This window comes from Episyrphus balteatus, chromosome 2 (genome assembly GCF_945859705.1).
Source record: "Episyrphus balteatus chromosome 2, idEpiBalt1.1, whole genome shotgun sequence".
Taxonomy (NCBI): domain Eukaryota; kingdom Metazoa; phylum Arthropoda; class Insecta; order Diptera; family Syrphidae; genus Episyrphus; species Episyrphus balteatus.
In genome coordinates, this window is record NC_079135.1 from 16,444,539 (window position 1) to 16,459,278 (window position 14,740).

The 14,740-nt window shown below is 27.8% G+C and overlaps 1 protein-coding gene across 6 annotated transcripts in view; it reads left to right on the forward strand.

Annotated features, from left to right (window-relative positions):
* The first annotated feature begins 5,267 nt into the window (after positions 1-5,267).
* The window catches only part of LOC129911962 (SCY1-like protein 2), an 83,793-nt gene continuing 74,320 nt past the window's right edge, over positions 5,268-14,740 (forward strand). For all 6 annotated transcript variants that reach the window (XM_055990000.1, XM_055990003.1, XM_055990002.1 and 3 more), the window contains exon 1: positions 5,268-5,814. In XM_055990000.1, coding sequence (XP_055845975.1) covers positions 5,524-5,814 — 291 coding nt within the window. In that variant the 5' untranslated portion in view covers positions 5,268-5,523. The remainder of the gene's footprint in view (positions 5,815-14,740) is intronic.

A 14,740-nucleotide genomic window follows, 5' to 3' on the forward strand; every position in this document is an offset into this window, starting at 1 on the left:
TCAAATTGAAATGCACTTAAATTTTAAACCATTTGACCATTAAAAAATTTGTGATGGTGAAAATTTTTTTATTTATGTCAAAGAGATAATAGATTTTTTTTGGGTGTGTTAGTGTTTTTTCAAAAATAAAAAAAAAAATTTGTAATGTTTGGTCAAAAATCAAGAAAATAATACAAATATTTTGTAAAAATATTTGCTTAAAATAGTGGATGAAACAAAATAAGTGTTAAAAATTGTTTTACGCACTGAAAATAATAAATTTCGTAAAATTACGAAAATCGTTTCATACACTACATTTTCGTTGGCCCAACGAAACTTTCGTTGGCTCAACGAAAATATGTAATTTTTCGTAATATGAAAACCTTCATCAATTAATGAAAACGTTTCATACACTTTTTCTCCCTACCCTGGGCCAAAAAATCCAACTTAATGAAAAGATTCATCACTTAACGAAAAATTTCATACTCATTTTAAAGAATAAAAATAAGAATTTTTTCCTTACTTTATCAAAGTTTTAATCAAGTAACGAAAAAATTCATTAACTTATGAAATTCAACATTAACTAACGAAAATCTTCATAAGCTTATGAAAATTCTTCATATACTAATGAAATATTACATTGGCTTATGAAAAAATACATCAGTTAACGAAAAAAATCGTTGCCTTACAAAAAAAACGTAGACTTGGGTGCATTTCTATTTTAATGATTAAAAATTGAATCTTGCTTTATATAGTTCACATTAGGTTTTTGTTTAAAAATCTATGTAAGTTGAGCTGAATATAAAAAATATTTGCGTATTGACAAGGTGTCTCACGATAAGTCGGACTCATCAGTTGACTTAAGTGAGCTCAACCTTGTCGAAACGCCAATTTTTGGTTTGGACTATTAAATCAATGATTTAACAGGTCCAATAAAATGTTTATAAAAAGAAAAATTAATGAAAAAAATCGTAGGTTAACGAAAAAATTCGTAATTCTACGAAAAGAATGTAAAAATAATCTAGTAAAAAAATAATTAATACAACGAAAAGTTTCGTTAGCTAACGAATATTTTTTCGTAATTTAATTAAAATATTCATAAAATTTACGAAAAACTTCGTTAGCTTACGAAAGTTTTAATTTAATTTTACGTTAATTGATGAAAAAATTTCGTAAAGTGATGTAAAAATTCATTAATTCTCGATCAAAAATTTTTATGAAAAATTTCATTAACATACGAAAGTTTTCGTTGATTGATGAAGTTCTTCATTAACGTATGAAAGCCATTTCGTTGAGCCAATTAAACTTTTCATCGGCTGAAAATTAATTAAATTTTCGTTGGCTCAACGAATTTTTTCGTTGTATTTACGTAAGGATTTGGTTCAGTGCGTGTAGTAAGAAGCATACATTTTTTTAGCATTAGGTAGTACTTTTTTTTCAACAAACTTTTTTAATCAAATTTTATTTTTTTTAGCAAATATTTTTTTTACATTTAAAAATTCATTCTGAGTTCTATTGTTCTTAAAGGGAAGAGCATAAAATACACTATTTTTATCAAAATTGGTTGCTGAATTTTAATTTTTGACAATTTGATACATTTGATACAAAAAATACTGCTCATGAATGCAGTTTGCTTTCATTATTAAGTGAAAAACCACACACTTTGAATTGATTTTAGTTTTTTTTAATTTGCAATATTATTTTATTTTTACAGCAGTTTTTCATATTTGACATAAAAAATCTATTTTCAAATCAATTTTTACTTACTATTTGGGTACTATTGGACAATTCTCGAATTTGTAAAAAAAAAAATTCGAGAAAACATTAATAGATGACAGAAGGTCCCGGAATTCTGTGTCATTTTTCTCAAAAATACTTACCATTTAAATTTAAGAAAATCTTGGGGCTTTGGAAAATAAAAAAAAAATATTTTTTTGAGCCATACCTACCTACAACCGTTTACTTGATTTTTAGTATTTTATTTTTAACGTTTATCATTTTTATTATTATTTATATATAAGCCATTAAATTGATTTGAACGAATTTTTTTTTTTTTAAAGCTAATTTAAGAACTAAGAAAAATTTTCAAACATATCAATTTTAGATGTTTTTAAAAAATTTCAATTTTTACTTTTTTGAAAAAAAAAATCATTTTTTTTAACGAATAGTTTCTTGAAGTTTTATTTTAACATTTAGCCTTTTAATTTGTTCCGAATTATTTTTTTAATTATTTTTAAAAATTTTTATACACAAAAAATTATTTATTTTTTTAAAGGACTCTTTCAAACAAAATTGCAAATTATTTTTTGTAGAAAAAATCAAATGAAATACTTTTTTAAGAGATTATAAGAGTTTTTTCATAATACAAAAATAATTTTTAATATTCTTTTACATTTCTGATGATTAAATTCAATTAAATTTTTTCTTATAAATCCTTTAAAAATATCAATAATATTCTTTCAAACTTCTACCTAAAGAACAAGTATACATGTGACCAAATTGTGCATTTAATTTTTTTAATTTGCAATATCATTTTATTTAGTGTAGAAAATGTTAGGTTTGCATTGAAATTTATTTTAATGGAATTTTGTTGCCATAAATATTTTTTTTTTATTTTCAAGGCATTTTTTGTATTAATATTTTTACAACTTTGATTGTAAACAATATTGTACACACAAATTATTCTAATCTTCGTGAATAAATATTTAGATTTTCAATTCGTGTTTCCAAATGGTGCATAACAAATGGAATGAAAACTTAACAAAATTTAATTTAAATTCAAAAATCCATTTTTAACAAGTTTTTAAATAACGTTATTATTAAAAAATAAATAGAATCACGCCTTCAACTTTCCATTAAAAAAAAAATTAATTTGTAACGATGACTTTTCTGCACTGTTTTTCTTATAACTGGAAGGACTAATGGATCTCGAAACCATCGAGTGATAAATACTAGATTTTGAATTTTCGGATATTCTAACCATGTTTTACAAAATATAAGAATTTTAATGTACCTTCTAGGATGAAATTTCTCAACACCCACTTTAACTTTTTTTACGTAATATTTTTATGCTAATTATTGCTTTTCACCCTGGAGTGTATATTTTTCCAACAAATTAAAAAAAAAAAAAACATCCATTCCACTTATAATAACCTTTCGTTAATTCGTTATATGAAGTCCTTTTAGCATATTTTCACCTTTGAACAAAATATATATAACGATTATATGTAAATATAAATAATCGTTAGTTCGTTTTATTATTGTTTGAAAAATAACACCTTTTTTTTCATAACTCAGCACGCTATTAGAATTATCTATTTTAACAGAGTGACAAATTACATATTAAATGAATTAAATTTTTTGGGTCAATATAAAAGAATACCCAACATATCCAAGGTCTACAAAATTACCTATGGTAATTATATGGTAATTAGAACTTGTTTGTGGAATACCAAACTTCGAAAAAAAAATGTATGTCTTGTATCTATTTATATCACCACAACTATGCTGAAAAACCTTAACAAGGTTCAGGTTAAAGGTTAATTTTATAATCGATAAAATTATAACTAGGTAGCATTCAAGTAAATAAAAATGGGCATTATTTTCCACTATATGATTAATGCTTAAGCTTTGCAAGGAAGACAGCTGTCTATTACCTGTTTTTAAACATAAAATTAGAATAAAACTTTTACTAATGTGTATTTTTTTCAAGGACAATATTTAACACACTCACAGTCAATTATATAGTAAATCGCTTTAAAAAATGTATAAAGTCCTTATTAACATAGGTACATTAGGAGAGTGTAACAAGAAGTTGCATTCAAATTTTGTATGTCATACAATTTCCAAATTGTCAAGGCTAATAATATAACAGACTTCAAATTAAAGATAAATACAAAAACAAAATCATGTGTGCAATTCACACTTGGTAGAAGTGAAACCTTAAAAAATCGTCTCTCTTGAAAAAAAAAATCGGAAAAATCTAACTTTTTTTTATTCCATCACCTTTAAATATATTTTTTTATATTGCAACCTATAGTAAATTTTATATCATATGAAAGGTTATTATTTAAGCTTTAAATATTGACTTCAATCATGTCTGTCCCTGTTCGACATCTACAAAAAGAGCTAGAATTTTAAAAGCCAATCAATTTTCATCCAAAAAATGAAGACAATGATTTTTTTTTGTTCAATATGATCATATTTGTAGGACATCTAGAAAAAAATTACAATTTTTCCAAGCCAACCTTGTCAAAATTTTGAACTGTACCTATACTTCCTAGATCAAAAGATGGAACGTGTTTAGAAAAATAACATCTTTTCACCGTTATCTCAGAATTATGAATATGAAATTAATTGAAATTTTGCACAATTATAGTTTATTTAATTACCTATTTACAGTATAAATTTCCTTTTTCTATCTATTAAAAAAAAAAAAGAGTTATAATCAATTGATTTATTCTATCGCTTTTTCATTTAATCGTGTTCAAAATCACTACTATACTAAAGAAGTTTTCACTTCGAAAATAAAACCGTTTGATGTCAATTTTAATTTCAAAATTTCCTTAAAAATAACTTAAACCCTTTGAACAGCCTCAGCTTAAAAAAAAAATTATAACTGTCAGCTAAACATTTTGGAAATCCCCTTTTTCTATGGCAAATATTAATATTCCCAGATAAATCTCAAAAAGTAAAGACAAACACAAACAAAACCAACCCTTTTTAAAATAGACAGAAGCTCAAAGTAACAGATTGTGTTAAATGTTTATTTAATTCACGGATAATAACGTTTTCATTTTTTTTTGGATGGGGATTTCGGATTTAATGGATCCTTGGTTGAAGATTAATGTTTTTAAATGACAACCAAAAAGCGTGGGAGTTGTGTTTTCTGTTTCTCGAATTGTTTAAGCTATTTCATGCGATGATGAGTAGGTAAATAGTTTAAAAACTGCTGAGCCTAAAAGAAAATTTATATACAAAAGTTGGCAAACAGGTAGAAAGGATTAAAGGAATTCAAAGAAATCTCACAGAACTTTCACAGACTTAAGACAGTAATAGGCAATTTTATGGCTATTAAGGGATACATTTATCTTTTTTTGGAGGAAGAAGGTGTGATGAAAACTTTTTTATAAGTATTAAGTAATTTACATCTTCTTTCAACTTTATTTTGGTCACCATTTTGTCCAAAGTGTCATAAAAATTATTTAGCGGATTTTCATTTAAACAAGGATTTATTTAAGACTTTTTAAACTAAACCGAATTTTTTTCTTGCTTTTTTTTGCAGTGATTAATGGATTATCTCTACATATTCACCACGTGACGTCATCGTACATCCTGTGACTTTAAACATTCCTGTGGCCATAAATAAAGGACTTTTTCCAATTTTTTTTTCCACCCACCCGTTTAACAAAAAATTGCTTCAAACTGTATTCCCATCGTCGGATAGTAACTCCGTCGCATCCGCAACGTCGTTTTTCTTCTATACAAATAACCGGCGGCGGTGGTGTTGGAGGTGGTGGAAAAACTGAAGAAACAGACCTGTTTATGGGTGCAGTCGGTGAACTTGAGCAAAAGACAAAAACATTTGAAAGATACGACAGTGTCGAGGAGAATAAGACCAGACCAACGGGCTTCACATCGGTATTTTCGAAAATAATCGATGGTATGCCAGCTGCAACGATGTTCTCGAAATTCAAGAGTGGCACCACTGGTCCACAAAATCCCGTCGATACGAATCCAATAATTCAGTATTTTGAAATTGGAAAGCAGACAGCATCGGCTGGCCCCGAATTGGCATGGAAAATTCATGATGCGTATCGAAAAAGTGATGGCAAGGTATGTATTTTTGTTTTGTTTTTCCTTCGTTTTTTTTTTTTTTTTTTTTTTTTAATTTAAGAAAGGATATGGATGAATTTTTTTTGGGTTCTACGGGTTTTGAGAGATGTATTCGAATGTGTTGTATTTGGAAGAGAGAGAAATTTTAGCAATTTAATCCCACGAGAGCTTGAAATTGAATGTTTTCCAAAAGAATTTTGGAAGTTTTCACGTCGTTCCTCATCACCGAACGACCTACGACGATGACGTTAAGGTTCAACCAAAATTAAAGTCTTGCATGGGTGATGGAAGATTGCTATTTGGGTAGGGGTTTTTTTTTTGGTTATTGGTATGTCAGAGAGATGAAACAACCCAATCAAGAGTGATTTTGTGGTTTTCTTCCATGCTTTCTATAGTGTAAACGGATAGGAAAGTGGCTTTCAATTCAACTGTTGTTGTTTGAAAGGAATTCAGCATTCGATAATTGAAAATATTCGGTGAAGGGTAAACCTTCTTGACTAATTAGGTTTGCCGTCGATAATGATGATATTGATGTTGATGATAGCAATTTTGTGGTCGTACATGAGATTTTCTGTAATAATTAGGATGATATTGGTTAATTGCTTTTTGTGCCAGAAACTGTTAGAAAATTTTTTTGATTAAATCAATCAATTAATTGACAAGCTAATCAATTAATATTCGATTGGAAAAAAACTTCATAAGACAGCGTTTTTTTTTTATTGAAACTTCATAATTCAATTTCACGTTGGGCGCCAGTTCCATATCAGACTAGTATAAAAAAGAAAAAGCATTGAAGACTGAAGATAAAAATATAAAACATAAATAAAATACTACTTCCACAACAAACAGCGAATGCAAATATGTATATAAAATCACACGTTGGGCGCCAGTTAAAACATTTAATTTTTTATATATTCTTTTTTACTCTCCAAAAAACTTTAGGAATGCCTAAAGCCAAACTTAGAACGTAGCATGCAACATTCAGATTGTTTCTACATTGATTTGGAAAGCCGTCTTTGATTTTCTCTAGCATTTCAATATTCTGAACTTTAAAACCAATTTACATTGGTGTCTCTTTTTGTATGCTTAAACTGTGTCAGAGAGATAAACATGACTAAAATCCTGATCATCAGATTCGAAGAAAAAGTGAGTTCAAGATGTCAATTTTAGGTATAAACCACTAAGCCTTCCGATAACAACATACTTCTTGGTTGTACTAGGATTAAATTTAAAAAAAAATACTTTAAGGCATAATAAAAATTAATTATTTAATCATAACATTTCATAGGGTTTAACAGAATCAGAAAATAGACAATACATACAAAAAAAATAAAAATTATCGAAAAAAAAACAAAGAAAGAAAAATAAATCCTGTTGTCATCGGAAGGTTAAAAGGGGTTTAATAGAAAAAATAAGACTTTCACTGTTAGTACTCACGGGTTCTTTCCTTGCTAGTAGCAAAGCAAATGGTGATACTTACCAAAACAACACATAATTGGTACAGATTGAGAAAACTTGTGATACATGCTGTCAAAATCTGTGATACTTACCATATCGGATCCATGATACATTATTTGTAAAACCTATGATACTTAAAGTATAAGCCCATAATAGATCATTCCCGGGGGAAACTCATGATATGATCTGCATTGTTCAACTCTTTTACTTTCCGATCAACCAGAGGGATCATTTTTATACTCACAAGGCAATCCGTGATACTTTTGGTTCGAACTTGGATTACTTACCAACCTGTGATACCAATTGTTGAAACGATACACACCTGTTTGTAAAAACTTAAGATGATAACATATAAAAAGTAATGGGAATTTCGTGAAACTTAGTTGTTTACTGCTTATACTGATTGAAGTAACCTGAAGAATTTATCAGAAAACCTGTGATACATACTGAAATAACTTGTTAGCAATCTATGATTGATATCTCTTCCACCCGTGTAACCTACCAAAGAAACCTGTGATACTTAGAGGAAGTATCACAGGTCTTACTTTACATGGCAACCTATAGTGGATACATTATCCTCCCCAGAGATTTGATACTCTTACCTAACCTTGATAATGATTTGATATCTACCGAGGTAATCTTTTATATGATATGATTTGGGAAACCTTCTGTACTTTTGGAGAAATTGGGTGATACTGACTAAAGAACCTTGTTATACTGACAGGACAACCCGTGATATTTAAGGATCCCACACGGGTTACTTACAAACATAACCTTCGCTACAAACCATTAAAAATATGATTGGTGAATTCTGTGATATTTAAGGCTAATAAATAAAAGGTACTTTTTGACATTTTTTATACTTAGTTGTGCATATCTTCAAACTGATTCTGATTGTGGTAATATGATGTATCTACTCTTTTAGGAAACCCGTGATACTTATCGAAACAAATTGCCATTTTATTTATCGCTTCCACCTTTGTAAATTACTGAACCAAGCTGTGATACTTTCTAAGGAAACTTGTGATACGTTTCAGGAAAACCATTGATACTTACGAGAAACTTGTGATACTGAGTATGGAAACCTTTGATTTTTTTGATGCAACCTATGATATCTCCACCATAGCTGAGGCAATGCTTGATAATTACCTGGGAAAGGCATAAAACTTACCAGGGCATGGCTTTATACTCCCAATTCGTGACACTTATTGAAGAAACTTGTGATACTTTTCTGGACAATCTGTGATATTAACTAAGCTACCCGCGATTACTGTGATCGTTGGGGAAAACACCTGTGAAAATTCACCAAAAGATAACATTATAGAAACTTAATAGGTTAATAAATGTTACTTTCAAAAACAACTTATAAACCCGATATATTCCAATTCGGGTGCTCCGTGGTTTTGATAAATGTAACTGGATTTTTTATAAAGAAACATGCAGGGCCAGAACTTTTTTTTGTTTTTTTTTGTTCGAAACACAACATAACCTTAGTTCACTATATCAAAATATCGTATAGTTTTAATAGTTACAAAATCGCACGTTGGGCGCCAGTAAAGAATTTTTTTGAATTCACAAATTGAAGACGTTTACTTAACTCATATAAAATAGTAGATTATTATATCTTAACTAAATTTTTCATTCTTAAATTAAATTTTATTAATAAAAAAAAGAGGCCCACGTTGGGCGCCATTTTCCAATCCAACAATCTGTCAATACAAAATATTTTTAAACACTTTGATGTAATAACACAAAGTAAAAATATTTTACCCTTAAGGAATAAATAAATAGACTTCAAAAAGTATGCCTATATAACATTTATCCAACCATTAAATTATTTTTTCATTCATTGTAAAAATATCCTCAAGGAATACTCATTAGTGTTGACCAGAGGACACTAATAATAACAATAATCCATTTTTTCTCCCTCTTATTTTGTTCCTAATAAACCTGATTATCCTAGCATAGCAAATACAACAAGAATGAGAAAAAATAAAAAAAAATAAAATTGTCAACAATTCGTTTCTCGTCTAAATTTGGATTATAATCACGTAAAATAGCCAGTCGTAAAAAAGACTCGTGCGACGCTATATCCATTTCATTGTTAGCATCTGTTCCTGACACACAGCTTTTTCTATAAAAAAAAAAAAAAAAACAAGTAAAAGAAGAAGAAAAAAAAGAATATCCTAAAGGCATAAAAATAGAATCTCCATGACAAATGGAATTTTTTAGTATCGTTTTCGATATACCTTTATAGGTCCAAAGACATCCTACCACCAACACCATTACCATCATCAATCCTTGACGGAATGTCGTCGCAGCAAATGCTGTTTTTTTTTTTCTTCAGACGACAACCATCAACCCTTGGGCGCCATTTAGATTTAACGAAGCATAGAATCTAAGAGAAAATCACAAACAAAAAAATTGGGCTGATGGAAAAACGAAAAAGTAAGCACAAAAATAATGTAAACAACATCACCTGTAACATTTTCCACCATTTCACGTGTCCGCCTTCATTCTCCGCCACCACCTTCCCAGACTCTGGTGTCGGTCGTTTTTTGCTGCGTGTCCTTTTTTGAACAAATCAATTCGGCTAAAAGGACACGAAAATCCTTCTTGTAATTCAATGAAACAGATTCATTTGTATATATCATCTTCTCAACAGTTTGCCAAAAAAAAATTATTTAATGGTGGGTATGTGTTGGAATGAAGCATCGGGTAAAAATTGTCGACATCTTTTTTTTTTTTTATTTTAAAAATGTCACAGGATATAAAAAGTTGATAACAAATGAGATTATAATACATTTCGCAGGATTTTTTCTTGGAATCGTATTCCACCAGGAGGTTCTTCGGAATTTTAAATACATATTTTCAGCTAGACGTAATACCTATGTACCTACATCTTATTGACTGTTAAACACCATTACACAAGCATTAAGCCTCACAAAACATCTGTTGAAAAAAAAACAAAAATTCAAAATGGCGAAATTAAAGCTGAATTTAAAAAAAAAAAAATTGAAATTGTGTGACCTATCAAAATCCTTAGTGTAATTTTAGAAAAAATCACATTTTTTGTAAAGAGAAGTTGTGAACATAAAAATTCAAAATATTCTTCATGTTTAGCATTTTTTTTTTGTTTAAATCCACATCTGAGAAATGTAATCCAAAATGGATTTAAATATCAAAAAGAGTTAAATTTAAGAGCAGATTGAATATCATTACATCAAAAACCATTTATAAAACAATTTCATCAAAGCTACTTCTTGTCTTCTATTTCACAAAAAACATCCGATTCCTAAAGGAAAATAGAATGACATTTTAAAACCCAAGTCACGTAGAACAATTTTCAGAGAATATTACACCTGGAAATGCAGAATACGATGAGGACTATATAGAACTAAAAAAAAAAAATTTGGAATTATTTTCTATTATAGAAGAGTGTTGAATTAAATATTGAAGATAAAAAAAAATAATCTGCTTTCAGAAATACTATAGGAATTATCCTTTTGTGAGACTTTTGCTTTAACATAAAGCTACATACATACGTCTGCACGTTTTTATTTTAATAGAAGAATAAAAGTTAAGGAGAAATATTAAAAGGTTTATACGTGTAATTTGTTCAACAAAAAAAATCAATAACATATGAAGATACACATGATTAGACAAAAAATAATAAAAATAATGCACAATTAGAACTGAATCAGTACAATCGTGTTTTAAAAAACTAATTTTTCATAAATGTTTTTTTGGAAAAAAAATTTAAAATAAAATTGGCATGCCACTTTGTAGGAATCACCAATCAACATATAAACCAAAATTCAATATTCCGTTTTAGAAAATTTGATTTTTCAAAAAAAAATTTCAAAATTTTTTAAAAAATCCAAAAATTATTTTTTTCAAAATTTTATTTTTGGCTTATATTAAAATTATACAAATGCTTTCTTACAAAAAGTTTTGTTGAAATCGAATGAGTAGCTTCGGAGCAAATCGAATTTAAAAAAAAAAAAAACGGTTCTATGGCAGGTACCTACCTAACGTTAATAATGATTTTCAAAAAAATTTTTTTCATTTAAAGATAGACAATGTCTTAAAACTTACATTTGAATTTTTTTAACAACATCGTTGGAGCCATTTCCGAGCAAATTCAACTTTACTAAAATCGATATATGAGAGGTACCGTTATTTTTGGTCCAAAAAAATTATTTCAAAAACCCCTCTGTACCATGTTTTATGTTAATCGGTCGCTTGCTTAGGTTGTAGCTTCGTATACAGACAGACAGACAGACAGACAGACAGACAGACAGACAGACAGACAGACAGACAGACAGACAGACAGACGGACTTCCGGGACCCACTTTTTTGGCATACGCTATCATCGTAATGTCATGGAAAAATGTTATCTCAACTTTTTTTTTGTACGAAAGCAGTTAAAATAAGCATTACTTTAAAATAAATACGAAATAACCCCCAAAATGTGGAAAACTAAAATATTTAAAAAAAATAGAGCTCCTAGAAAAAAAAGAAAGTGTGTTTTTTAGGTTTATTGACCCCAAATACATTCGGTTTAATATAAATTTTTTATACATTTTTAATAAACTCTTAAAATAAGAAAAAAATTAGTATGAATATTTCCCCAAATATGAAAAATTAAATATTTCAAAAACTGCTAGAAAGAAACCAATATTATTTTTGAGCTAACTGAACCCAAATCTATAAAATTTGATATAAATCTTTCTGGAAAATTTTAAAAAGTTGAAAATTGTTGGTCAGTGTACCTATATAACAAGTACAAATGTAATTTAAAAAAATTGAAATTACTCTTATTTAAAAAAAAAAAAAAAAAAAACAAAAATAACAATAACAAAAATAAAAATAAAAACTGTGTCGCACATTCTTGCACTTATGAAAAAAGTAACTCTTATGTTAAAGTCCTTATGTTAGAGCTTTTTATAAAAAGATTTACGGTACGAGTAGCGGATTTCCGAAAAAATGTAAAAAAAATTATCGAATTTGTTGTTATAATTACTCAAATACAGTTTTAAATTATTTTCACAACATTTGTTTTTTTTTGTAGAAAAAAAGATTTCGAAAATAGATTTCGAAAAAGATTTCATAAGTTCTAATTTTTGAGGAGCTACGGAATTTTTAAATACCCTTTTGTAATTGGTGTAACAAGTTCTACAAAACGTAATAGGTTTTCGCCTGGGTATATTTTTAGTTTCACACAATTTAATCGTACCATTGTAAAAAAAAATGATATTGTGCAACTTTTGAACGCCCATAACTTTTTTTTCTTATGATTTGCACTAAAATATTCTTTCAGATAATGAAATCTTATACAATTTCGAATCGAATATAAGAAAAATGGTTTTCCTGCATAGGTAGGGTAAGCGGGGCTACATTTGACGCCGGGGCACATTTGACTTTGCGTTTTTCGGTATGATCGTGCCCTTAATTAATAATAGTTTGGATGAAGAAAGAAGCTAAGTTTGATTTAAAAAATTTTTGGGAAATTTCGTAGTCTTTCATTAACTTTTCGTGGAGTGCCACGTGTTTTCGTGTTTTCTGTATTTCTGATCTAATTTTTAACCACCGGTATGTAAGCGATTTCTGAGCCTAATAAAAAAGTTTTTTAATGGTGAATCAATATTTTGATAGCACTATGCTTAAAGTTAAGTAAATTAAATCCAGTTTTGTAAAAAAATAGTATTAGTTATTGAAAAAAAAGAAAAACAGTTATGAGGCTCCTTCGGGGTACCTTTGACTTTTCCAATGTGGGCACAGTTTTACGTTGATTTTGGGGATTTATATATTTAATAAATTATTTAAAAATAAATCAACATCAATTCATTTTGATTAAGATTTAAATGGAGAGATTTTTTGAAACATTTTATGGTTTTTTGTTTTTTCTTCTTCTTTTTACAAAATAAATTTTCTGATTTATTTTTTTCATTATATTGTTTAGTAGATTGTTTAAAACCAAAAATTTATTTTTTTTCTAACTAAACAATAAACGAGCAAGATCCGCTGATAGTTTTAAAAATAAAATGCACACGATGTGGGGTTTAATCCACCATTTGTCAATTGTACCCCTTATAAAGTCAAATGTGCCCCGGTCATGGGGCACTTTTGAAAAAATGACTTTTTTTAGAAAACATTATTTTTTTAAATGTTGTAATGTTGTAAAACAAAAAATTTTACTGTTAGTATAATCTTGAATAGTCAATAAATCAAATACAAAAGAAAACATTGGAAAACATTAACAGTTTTCGAAAATACAGACCTTTAAAAACTAAGTGTCAAATGTACCCCCTTCTCCTTCTCCTACTCCAGAAGTCAGTAAAAAATGCAATTGTTTATAACAAAATCAATTATTTATAAATAATTTGTTGTTTTTTATGTGTACCAAATTTCAATAATTTCTATGTTTTCATTAGGTACTGAGATACAGTTATTTTAACAAAAAGACGTACAAATTTAATTTGTTTATAACTGTTAACAAAATAAAATTTTTCAAAAATACTTCGGAATATTATTTTTAACATCTAAATCTTCTTATATGCAAAAAAAAGTATCAAATTCGAGAATACGATTTTAGGTGACTCACTTGAGAAAATTTGACTCAAAACAAAATGTGGTTTACAATTTTTAAAACGATATTAATAAACATAAAAATTAAAAAAAAAATCATTAACTTGATTCCCAAAAAAAAAAATATTTTTCAAATTTATTAGGTAGATACATCGTTTCTGAAAAATCATCATTTTTGAAAAAATAAACTTTTCTATTTTCTATACATGGCAGGTACGTTTACTTTGATGCTTAAAAAAAGATTTCATATAAAATTTAAAAAACAATTTTTCTTCCAGTCTAACTAATTTATTTAAGAAGAAGCAATTATTGCTTAAAAACAGAACCCCATGAATTTTCTATAATACGCCACTAACTTGAAATTTTAGGTAGTTGAACTTTCTAGGAAAATTAAATATTAGTATAAAGTTAATTTTTTGGGTCTTAGGTATTTGTTTTTTTTTTTTTTTAACCTGCTTCAAATCTATGAAAAATACGAATCAGGTGTTAATTGAAATAAGTTTTTATGGTGCAAACCAAAAATTCTTTCTTATCTTTCTATTCCTTCTAACTAGGGCCGTGCAGTTAACATTTAAAAGAGCTTAGGTCTTACAGGCATATAGTTAAAATTATTTTATTATTGTATTCAAAGCAGCATGCCTTAACAAATTATTTTCAGTATTCTTTTGGATATGGATAAATCTAATATCAAAACAATCGGTTTTTCAAATTTCGAAACATTCGATTAAAAAAAAAATTAGCGATTGAAAAAAAATAGAACATATTTAGACTTTTTTTTGCAATATTTTGAGAATCTTTTCTTTTTATTATTTATTTTTTCTTAAAGAAAATAGAATAATTTCTCAAAATAACTCAAAAATTAAAAAATCCTAAACAT